This window comes from Natrix helvetica (genome assembly GCF_964273705.1).
Source record: "Natrix helvetica genome assembly, chromosome: 1".
In the NCBI taxonomy this organism is placed as follows: Eukaryota; Metazoa; Chordata; class Lepidosauria; order Squamata; family Natricidae; genus Natrix; species Natrix helvetica.
The window spans coordinates 188848421-188860687 of NC_138548.1; the positions used below are offsets into that span (position 1 = coordinate 188848421).

General features: G+C 36.7%; 1 protein-coding gene across 1 annotated transcript in view; it reads left to right on the plus strand.

Moving 5' to 3' along the window:
- Positions 1 to 8495: 8495 nt before the first annotated feature.
- The window catches only part of ATIC (5-aminoimidazole-4-carboxamide ribonucleotide formyltransferase/IMP cyclohydrolase), an 82386-nt gene continuing 78614 nt past the window's right edge, over positions 8496 to 12267 (plus strand). Inside the window, exons 1-2 of the mRNA XM_081967103.1 lie at positions 8496 to 8654; positions 10308 to 10434. Coding sequence (XP_081823229.1) covers positions 8633 to 8654; positions 10308 to 10434 — 149 coding nt within the window. The 5' untranslated portion in view covers positions 8496 to 8632. The remainder of the gene's footprint in view (positions 8655 to 10307; positions 10435 to 12267) is intronic.

Sequence of the window (12267 nt, forward strand, 5' to 3'; positions counted from 1 at the left end):
TTATTTTGTAAGCTTGACAACCCTTGCCAGGTACAGTGATTTTGTTCCAGCATTTCCTAGGTGTTCAGGTCTATGTAAAGTGACTTAACGAAAGCCTTTATTGCAATATTTGTTGTGCCCTCCATGGAACTGTTTCCCAACAGAGTTCCCTGAAAAGAAACTGCTTGAGTATGCATTTGTCAATATATAGATGAATGACCCTTGGGTTCGTGCTCTCTTCAACATGTATGGTCTGATAGTAGTCTTGCTCTGGAGAGAACTTTAGTGTCTAGTAGTTTATCTAGTCCTTGCTACTGTGTGAGCTTGGTTGTCAGTGAGTGTCTAGGATTTCCTTTACTTTAAAGTGATGTTTGACTTCAATGAGTTCAGAAGGAGGGGGAGCTTCAGCTGGTGGCTGTAATGGAGAGGTTTTGGCTGGTTTAATCAGACTACAGTGGAACACAAGATGCTATCTTTCTAATGTTCTTTTATAGCTTAAGCTCAACAGTTACTGGGTTAATAACTCTTGCTAATGGGAAAGGCCTATATATTTCTCACACAGACACACACACACTGTTTCTTCGAAGGTTGCCTAGAGTATAGGTACTTGGTGGAAAGGTATACTTCCTGTCGAATGTTGTAGTTGTTCTGTGGAGACCTCTTTTTGTCAGCATTTTTAACACTTTCCATACTACAAGACAAGTAGTTTGCAATTGTTTTCCCTACTCAGCCAGAGATGCACACTGCAGTGACTGTTGCGGGAGTTCCAATATAGCAACAAAATCCTGGCTGGTGGCAACATGAAAAGGCGTAAAATCAATACTGCTGTGTATAGAATTGTTGCAAGCTACTTTTGAAAAGGGGACGAAGTCTGACCAATTATCCTATTGGTAATTAATATAACATCTGATATATTGTTCCAAGATACTCTTCGTACATTCACAGGCACCAGTCCTTGGGTGGTTCCTAGTAGCTTTAGGAATTCCTGCCAGAACCAGGAAGTGGATTGCACCTCTGGGTCGAAAATAATTCATTGAGGCACTCAATGGAGATGATAGGTGTGTTACAAAAGAGTTTTGCAAGTGTTTATGCAAAGGGGATCTTAGGGCATGCCACAAAGTATATCTGTTCTCCACCAATCTGGGTTTTATGACAGAGTGGCTAGTTGGAAGCCTCTCCTCAGTGCAAAACACATGAAAGCCCACTTGGAGTTTGCAAAAAAGCACTTGAAAGACTCTCTGATGGTGAGGAACAAGTTTTTCTGGTCTGATGAAACTAAGATTGAACTGTTTGGCCTCAATTCTAAATGTTCTTTTTTTCAATTAAAAAGTTTTTTATTAAACATAAATTAAAATGTTGGACACAGTTTAAATCATCCTAGCAGAATCTATGCCATACATGCTAAGATATTCAATTATACATTGTTTTTTTAAACATTTGATCCATACCGTATTTACAAAAAAGAAAAAATCTATTTCCAGCCATGTTGGTTTATGTTTATCTTGTACATTCTCACATTTATCATTTCATACACAATTCTAGTCTCCATTCTATGAATCTTGGCTCATGCCTATTTTCAGCTTTCCCTTTTACATTCCAACCATTGATAAAATTTATCCCAGATCTTATAATATTCTGATTCATCTTTATTCTCCAATTCCTACATCAATTTATCCCTTTCTGCGCAGATCAAGATTTTCCTAATTATTTCCTCTTCATGTGGAGTTTCCCTGTTTTTCCAATTTTGGGCAAAGACCATTATTGCTGCCGTGTTGATGTATACAGTTAAAAAGATAAGCCCCTTGTTGCATTTCTTGTTTATAATTCCCAAGATAAATAGTTCCGGTGTGAATTCTAATTCCTCTTCAGTTATCTCTGTCAACCACTTTAGGATATTCTACCAGTATATTTTGGCGTTTTGGCACGACCACCACATATGGTAATATGGGCCTGTTTCTTGGTTACATTTCCAGCAGTTTGGCAATGAATTTCTAAACAATTTGGCAATTCTTGCAGTCAGAAGGTGCCACCTATAAAACATCTTATATAGGTTTTCCTTATACGGTATTGATAATGTTATTTTCCTGTTCTTTTGCCATCTGTCCAAATGTATATTATAACCAAAGTTTATTGCCCATGCAACCTTTATCTCCTTGACCTGCTCTTCTTCCATCTTGTATTTGAATAAGATCTGTAAATCATCTTTATCAATATATCATTTGTCCCCCAAAATATATCAACTCCTCACTAATACCCCACTCTCTCATATCTTTTGAGTAGCGTGATTGGATTTGGAGGTAAGACCACCATTCCAGATCTATCCCGTTCTTTTAAATCTTGCCTTGATCTTAATCTCCCTTCTTTATCTAGTATATCTTTATAGGTGACTTGTTTTTTTTATTATTAATAAGATTGGGATGCACTACTGCTTCTAGTGTTGCTATAAATTTTCCTCTTACATTTATTCCATGTTTCTAATAATGCCTGTCTGATGAAGTGTCTTTGGAAATATTGATGTGCTACCTGTTTCCCGTACCAGAGGAAGGCATGCCATCCTAAATGCAAATTATGGCCCTCAAGTGTTAACAATCTATTATTTTTTAAATCAATCCATTCTTTTACCCAGGTTAGTGTTGCTGCTTCATGGTATAATTCCCATTCTAATACTCCGAATCCTCCTCTTTCTTTTACGTCTTGCAAAAGTTTAAATTTAATCCTGGGTTTCTTCTGTTGCCAAATGTACTCTGATGTTATTTTATTCAGATTTCCTAGGTACTTTTAATCTAATTTTATGGAGATATTTTGAAACAGGAATAATAATTTCGGAAGAATGTTCATTTTGATCACTGCAATCCTTCCCATGAAAGAGAATCTCAGATTTTTCCACCTCTCCAATTCTCCTTTTATATAGTTTAATAATTTAACATAGTTTCCTTCTTTGATTGATGTGCACCTTGCCATTATATAAATTCCTAAATATTTCATTTTCTTTTCAATCTGGATGTTTATTTCCTTGGCCAGTTCCTCCTTCTGTTTCTCTGTCATATTTTTGACTATCATTTTTGTTTTATCTTTATTGATTTTCAATCCAGCTATCTTCTCATAGTCCTCTAATACCTCCATCAGCCTCTTACCCAATTCTAGTGGTTCTTCAAAAATAAAAACTAAATCGTCTGCAAATGCTTGCAGTTTATAGACTTCTTTCCTAATTTCTAGACCTTTAATTTGAGTTTCTTTCCGAATTGTCCTTGTTAGCACTTCTAAAGGTAATATGAATAACAAAGGAGATAAAGGACACACTTGCCTTGTATCTTTCTGAATTTTAAACTTTTTGGTCACCTCTTTGTTCACTATTACTTTAGCTTCTTGGTTGGAGTATATCGCCCAAAACATGTTTAAAAATTTATCGCCAAATTCCATGTATTTCAATTGTTGCAACATGAATTCCCAATTAACATTGTCAAAAGCTTTTTGCGCATCTAGAAATAACAATGCCACCTGTGTTCCACTATGTTTCTCATAGTATTCTAAGATATCTAGAATTATTTCATATAAGAATTCTTATATTTCATATAAGAATTCATTTGTTGTTTAGGTAGGAAACCATTTTGGTCCATGTGTATAAACTTGTCTAGAAATCTTTTTAGACATTCTGCTATTATTGAAGTGAATATCTTGTAGTCTTCATTTAACAAGGATATCGGCCTATAATTCTTAATTAGTATCTTGTCTGAGTTTTCTTTTGATATCAGGACAATATTTGCCTCCACCCATGATTGTGGTATCTTCGCTTCTTCCAATACTGCATTATATAATTCAAGTAAAATTTCTCCTAGGCTATCTTGCAGTTCTTTATATATTTCTATTGGTAGTCCATCAGGGCCGGATGCCTTGTTGTTGTTGTTGTTTTGTTTTTGAATCGCATCTGTCAGTTTTTTCATCCTTATTTCTTCATTTAACATATTTTTAATTTCTTCCGGAATTTTCGGCAAGTCCCCTTTCTCAAGACATCGTATTATTTCCCCTTCTACCTGGCAATCAATTTCTTTATATAGGTTCTCATAAAACTTCTGGACCATCTTTTTCTTCTCATTTTGGTAACATATATTTCCCTCCTCATCTTGTAGTTTGTTGATCCATTTTTCCTCTGTTTGCCTTTTCAGTTTGTATGCAAGCCATCTCCCTGGTTTGCTAGCATTCTCAAAAGTATTTTGGTTTGTCTTTTTTATCTGTAGTGCCAAGTCTTTCTTTTCTAGCATATTCAATTTATGTCTAATTAAATCTATTTGTTGTTTTATATTTCCTTCCTGCGGCTTATCTTTTTTTTTATTAAAATTTTTAAATAAGTTTTACAATTATTACCCCCCTTACCCTTCCCTCTTCCCCCATCCCTACCCCTCTTCCCTCCCTCCCTCCCCCGACCTCCCAGAGCAAAATACAGGGTATAAACATTTAACAACCATACGCTATCATAAGCTAACTAATTTTAACATGTTACTATTCTTGTGCTTTAACTCTCCCTTTATTAAACTAGCTTTAAATAAATTGTAGCATTCCTTATGCCTTCATTCATAAGCTAACTGAAATTTTTTAGTCCAGTATTTGTTTTGAATATAGTCAGTCCATGTTCTCCAGTCAAGCTTGTACTTCTCATCTGAATGGTCCTTCAGATACGCTGAAATTTTGGCCATCTCTGCTAAGTTTACTACTTTTAACGTCCATTCTTGGATAGTGGGCAACTCTTCCTTCTTCCAATACTGCGCCACCAACAATCTTGCTGCTGTCGTTAGGTTCAAAATCAAATTAGTCTCTATAACAGTACAATCTGAAACTGTACCTAACAGAAACAACTGGGGCGTGAACTATATGCTCTTTTTCAAAATATTTTGAATAACCCGCCATATTTTTATCCCAAATGCTTTAACTTTTTTACAAGTCCACCAAGTATGGTAATACGTGGCACTAACACAATCACATCTCCAACATTTAGATTGTAGATTCGGATACATACAGGCTAGCCTTTTTGGATCTAAATGCCATCTGTACAGCATCTTGTAAAAATTCTCTCTCAGCTTCTCCTTCTTTCGATGAAGGATTTTGGTAGTGTTTTTCTGTTGTTGTTTTTCTTTTTAGTTGCTTTTATAATCTTTTTTTTTTGTCAATCATTGTGTTATAATCTCCCAGGATGCAGATGTTATCATGCAGTATGTTACAGATAGTATTGTGTAATTTCCTATAAAATTGCTCTTGTGCGCCATTTGGTACATAGATCTCAGCCAATAGCATTTTCTTCTGATTTATTTCTATCTCTACTATCAAGATCCTTCTTTCATCATCCTTGTAGATTTGTTTGACCAGGATCACCTTTTGGATGTATAAAACTACCTCTCTTTTTTGTTGTTGTGCTAATGAGGTGTATGCGATCCCTAGTTTGGGATATTCTAGCAGCTACTTTCGTTTTTCTTTTATGTGAACTTCTTGTAATGCTAAAATATCTAAATTTAACTTCTTTAATCTATTGAATGTTTTCTTTCTTTTAATAGATGAATTTAATTCATTGATGTTGAATGATAAGATTTTTATCTCCTCTTGCATTTCCTTATCAGTATCTTGGTTTTGTGCTTCTTCTTGTTCTAATTTCTTTTGTTTGCTGTTGTCCTCTCTCATAGTTCTCCATCATTTCTTCCTTACCTTCCCCTCTCTCTTTGGTTTATGACACACTCTTCTATATCCATTAGTCTTGAGCCTCTTCCTTCCAGATCTTCCCTTTCTTCTGTTTCTTCTTCATTGCTGATGTATGGACTATAAAATTCCTCCGCCTTGTCCACGGCATCTACTCTGTGCCTTCTGTCTTGCCACATGACCATAATGCCTTCCGGGATCAGCCACCTAAAGTTAATGTTATATTTAGTTAATTTGGAAGTCAGGAATTGATAAGGTCTTCGCAGTTCTCTGACTCTTCTCGATATTTGCTTCAGGACTATTAATTGCTTTCTTCTATATTTAATCGGTTCATTTCTTGTTCTGTGTAATATTTCATCACAGATTGATTTCTTCACCAGTCTAGCTTGTATTTCCTTTGGTAGATTATGTCTCCTTGCGTAGTTTGTCTGGCCTCAATTCTAAATGTTATGTCTGGAGGAAACCAGACACCACTCATCACCTGCCCAGTACTATCCCAAGAGTGAAGTATGGTGGTGGTAGCATCATGCTGTGGGGATGTTTTCCAGCAGTAGGGACTGGGAGACTGGTCAGGATTGAGGGAAAGCTGAATGGAGCAAAGTACAGGGATATCCTCAATGAAAACCTGTTCCACAGTACTCAGGACCTCAGACTGGCCAAAGGTTTACTTTCCAACATGACAATAATCCTAAGCACACAGCCAAGACAATGTAGGAATGGCTTAGGGACAACTCCTAGAGTGGCCCAGCCAGAGCCCTGACTTGAACCCTATTGAATATCTCTGGAGGGACCTAAAAATGGTTGTCCACTGACCGTGACCACCCAACCTGACTGAGTTTGAGAGGATTTGCAAGGAAGAATAGTAGAAAATCCCCCAATCCAGGTGCAAAGCTTGTTGTATTGTACCCCAAAATACCAAGGCTGTAACTGCTGCCAAAGATGCTTAACAAAGTATTGAGTGAAGGGGCTGAATACTTATGCCAATGTGATATTTCAGTTTTTTCTTTTTAATAAATGTACAGACATTTCACTTTGTCATTATGGCGTATTGAGTGTAGATTAATGAGAGAGAAAAAATCAACAACTGTAGAATCAGGCTGCTGCATAACAAAATTGACAAAAGTGAAGTAAGCCAGAATACTTTCTGAATGCACTGTACGTGTGTGTGTGTATGCACATATATAGCATATGGAAATGTATGTGCGTGCGTGCATGCATGCATGTGTGTGTGTGTGTAGATAGATAGATAGATAGATAGATAGGGAGGGAGGGAAGGAGGGAGAGCATCAGAATTTCATTTTTTAATGTTTGCCAGTGTGTTCACAAGTCTTAGACTAGACTCAAGAGTAACTGTAAAGTGTTTCTGCAATCCTGAGTGATTAGGATAAGCTGGGGTAATGCAACAGTTTCCTAACCAGAGGTGTTTGTTGTAACAGTACTAATAACCACACCTCCTTTTTTCATCTAATAACTTTCCTAATAGATTTCATAATAAAATACCATCAATGGTTTTTTTGTCAAATTGGAGAGAGATATTGGATGCAAAAGGTACAATATTGCCCTCTCTGTTCCTCAATTTTATTAATGATTTCAATGAAGCAGGTGGAGCAAAACTTTAAATTTGTGCAGATGACACAAAACTGAAATTCCTGATATGCTAGAAGATAATATTCAAAATAACCTTGGTAAGTTTGAAAACTGAACTGAAATTTAATAGGAGCAAGGGTACAAGAAATCACTGCCCAGTTAATTGCAAATCATATTTATGTAAGGTGATTTCCAAATTGCATTAAGTAATTGATCCACTATTTTGCTTTAGTGAGAATGACATCTATATTGTATCTAGTTCTGGGCACCACCCTTGATGGGAAGAGTTTCAAAAAGCAAACAAGAGTAATTAGGTTTCAAGGCTAAATCCCATAAAGAAAGATTGAAGGTGCTGGCTATGTTTTGTTTTGAAAAGATTAGATTTACTTAGTACTTAAAAAAGAATATCACAGCTAGGTAGCATCAAGATCTGTTCTGTGATTTTTTACAACGGCAACTCCCAACTGTTTCCAGGGAGAAAGATTTATCCATGGACATGGGTGGGGTAGAGGTGGTTTTATGTATTGCCTGCATGCCATGGATGGGGCTTTGCTTGTTTGCAAGGCCCGGTTGCTGGCATGTCGTAAACCAGAGCCATTCCATGGATCAGGGGATGGGATCCCTGTTTTACTCTTAATATAATTCTGGATTTAAATTAAAAGTATTTAATTTTATTCTATTATTCTAGATATATTCTATTTATGCAAGATAAAGATAGTCCTCGACTTACAACAGTTCATTTAATAACCAGTTACTACAGCACTGAAAAAAGTTACATGACCCATCTTTCACTTACCACTGCAGCATCTCCATGGTCACATGATCACCATTTTGACCTGACAAGCAAAGTCAATAGGGAAATCAGATTTATTTAATCAGGGTTGCTAACTTAACTGCACTGATTCACTTAACAATGGTAGCAAGAAGGGTCATAAAATGGGGCAAAACTCAATTCAACAAATGTTTTGCTTAGCAACATAAATTCTGGGGGTCAATTGCGGAGTCGAGGGCTACCTGTACAAACAACATTCCTTTTATATTTGAAGGTTATACATTTGTATTAATGTGTACACACGCGCGCGCGCGCGCGCGCTGGTCTTGTTATATTCGGGTCTTTTCCCATGTAAGATTGTTATATATATAATTACAGTCCCTTAACTAGAATATAGCTGGTCTAATTCAGGGAAGTTCCCCGCACTTCTTTCTAGCGCTTTATCAAAGCCTCAGCCATTCAGTTGTCTCCCCGCCTTCCCAGCATGCAATCATAACTCCACCCCCTTCCTTCGACTACCACCTCCTCATTTATATCCACCCGCGACGAGTAGGCTTTCTTTCTTGACGCTTGTTTTCTCCGGGACTGTTTTCTTGCGAAGGGTCTGCAAACATGGCTTTGAGGCAGCAGCTGGGTGAGTTTTGATTGCCATGCCTGACATCTCGACCCTGCTGGTTCACTGTACTGCAAAGTTTTGCTCTTTTACTTTCTCAGCAGCAAATATGCCCCTCTCTTAAAGGAGAAGGGAGCACCGACTGGTTTTTGGTTTACTGGAGGGCTCCGCCCGGTTTGGTGATTAATTTACGGGAGGGCGCCTCTTCAGCCTGGCGTACGCTGTGTGCTGAAGTTTTGTCCGATCTTACTCGTGTTATTCAGAAGCAAGCCTCGTGACCTGCATTGACGCTTTTCCCCGTGTGACTAAAATTGAAGGGAAACCGTTACCAAAAACTATAAAGCTAGGAAACAGAGTATCTGCATGCACTATTAGGTGATTGCGTGTCAAAAATCAATGTGCATAGTTAATCAATATCCTGATAGGTTAAAAGTTTTAACCTAACCCCGTCCAAGTTGCAGGTTAAGGCCCACGAAAATCAGCAGAAGTGAGCGGAATTTCATTCTTGGGTTGAATCCCTTTCAACTATTGGTAGAGGGTTGCCCTTTTCTGCATCTTCTTTGGCTCCCGATGAATGTAATCCGCAACTTTTATCTCTGGTTTGCTGGTTTCTTCTGTGCATATTTTTTTCAAGAACAGCTTGCAAATACGCAGGAATAATTTACAGTGTAAAACGTAAAGTGCAATGCTATCTTCGCTATTTGATTCTCATGATTGTGGTGCAAATTCGCATACTTATTGAAGGATAGAGTATAAAACCATATTTTTAAAAATAGAGGAACTCTTATCCCATTGAAAGGCATCTAGAAATAACTGCTTAGAATGGATGAAAGAGAAATAAAGCAGACAATGTGGCCTAATTACTTTTCTGTCCATGTTTGATTGAAAAGGTCTTCATCCTGAAGCGGAGTGATTCATGGTAATAGAAATATGACTATACTGATTTATTTTTGTAGACACACTTTAAATCAAGGAAAAAAGTTGCAAAGAATTAGCCTTTATCATCCTAAGATAATAAAGTAATCTTGAAAGCCCCATGTTTCATTTAAGTTTACATTTTTCATCCTGACTGTTACATTCACAGTAAATTACATTCACCCTCTTATTTGTGGCTAATACATTTTCTCTTGTGAAATTCCTGGGAAACATGAAATAATTTGAGTAGGAATAAATTAACAAAAGGAACAGCTATAGCAGCTGCCCCATTATTCTCTGTTATCCCAAGCATTACATTAGTTGGAAGGCAGAAGAACATTTGAAAATGTTTTTGTAAAAGACATTATGTAAAAGCTGCAAGGTTGTTATACAAGTCCTCTTCATTCTGATAAAATTTATTCCTCCACTAGTAGTGCCCTCCTGATGTGAATTGCAATGCCAGCAACACTGAAGATGATTTACACTTTAATTCAACATATATTCGAAATGTTGAATTATAGAAGGTTATTGCTGAGTTATGCTGAGAAAAAAATGGCAGTATTTCCATGTAGTGGTAGCAGGAAAGGCAATGTGTGACTGAAACCTACTTAGTAGATCAGTTTGTAAAAACAATTTCCTTTTTCATTGATGATTAACTAGTCCTTAAAATAGAACTATAGTGAATTTAGCTGGTCCTGTATGAATGTAGGGCTTTGCTACATATCTATATTCTTATTAAAGAATTTGTTTTTCTTTCAGCTTTATTTAGTGTCTCAGATAAAACCGGCCTGGTGGAATTTGCAAAATGTTTGACTTCTTTGGGTTTGACTTTGGTTGCCTCAGGAGGAACAGCAAAAGTTCTTCGGGATGCAGGTTTGAATGTCAGGTAAAATAAAAGATTGGACTTGACTGGATCTTACTGTGTTATCTTTAAGCTTGGCCTGACAACTGGGGTGACAAGGCCTCATTTGCTTCTTCCATTACATCACAAATAGATCTTTCTGACATCAGTTCTGGGAAATGTTATTGTATAACTCAGAATTCTGTAGTGTTGAAATTTGCAAGGTGTGCTGATAAAATTGCTCATTGTTAATTGTTTAATTTTCATCCAGGGGAATATTTACTTTGAAAGGTAATGAAGTCCTAATAGTGGTAGGTTCCCAGCTGTCCAAAGCTTGAATGAAGCAGATTATCTAGACCTTTTCAGTCAGGCCAGGCTACATTAATGCTGGTCATTGATCTTTGGAGGGCTCAGGATGAGGATGGCTAGCCTTTTCTGACTCTCCTAGATCTCTTAGTGGTTTTTATACTATTGCTTGGTATTTTGCTGGACCATCTCCAGGGATTGAGAGTGGGAGATGCCATTTTGCAATAATCCCCCCCCCCCCCCCTTTTGTGGCTGATACCAGTAAGTTATGGTAGAAGAGAAGTCCAGCTCTAGGCCCATGTTGGGTTACACAGCTTATGTCTCTCTCCCCTCCTCTAATATCTATATGAAGTCTCTGAGAGAGTTCATCATCATCAGTATCCCATTATACATATCCCATTATATATATCTCAGATGCTGGACAAATTATGCTATTCAGGTACTTGCTCATTGCCTGGAGACTGAAAGGACCTAGAGAGAGAGAAACTCAACCTTAGCAAGATGGAGTGGTTATGGGTCTTGGATGCAGTCATTACAGGACTTGAGCAAGATACTATCAGTATGTTGATGATATTAATATTAATATTGATACAGATAACTATTATATGTGCTAAAAATTACATCAGTGATGTAAAGAGATAACCTTTCTTTCCAAAGTGGTCCATTAAATCAACATTTTAGTGTAAGGTACTCCTCGATTTACAACAGTTCATTTAGTGACCATTCCAAGTTACAATGGCACTGGAAAATGTGACTTATGACCATTTTTCACAGTTATGACCATTGCAGCATCCCCATGTCTATGTGATCAAAATTCAGATACTTGGCAACAGATTCATATTTATGCCTATTACTGTGTCCCAAGGTCATGTGTTCACCTTTTGCGACCTCACAAGCAAAATCAATGTTAAATATTACTCTAAGAGTAAGTATTATATATCTCCCATGGGTAGTTGTTTCCTTCAAAGTTGGGGTTTGCTACACAACTCAAGATTTTAATTCTATGCCCTAGTAATATGTAATGTATACAACATCTTAAAAAGTGGCAAAAATATCAGAAAAGGAAAAAAAGGAAAATTACAGTGTTCTGGAAAGTGCAAAAGAAGTTATGTATCAATAATGGCATCCACTTTGGTATATATATTAGGAGCAACTTTAGTTCTATCAATAATTCTATCAATAATTGCTTAGTAAAGGAAGGAATCTATTATGGTTAAGGCATTTCCAAATGGTTAAAAAAATCTTAGGCAATCTTGGAGAAAGTGAAGAAACTCTAAGAAAAATGGCAGAATTTGAAGTATTAATACATAATCAAAAGAATTTATTAGGCTGCATTTACAAATTGTTATTTAAATACAACATGGAGACAACAAATAAAAATTGATAAAATAGATGCAAAATTTCAAAGGGAAAAACCAGTGGAACAACCTATGGAGCAAATCAATAAAATTTACACCAAGCTATAATCTGAAGGAAAACTGGTACAAAATGTCCCATAGGTGATACCAATGTGGTCAAAAGTATTGACCCCTCCACTTTTTCCCAAGAATCCTAATTTGACATGAAATAAGT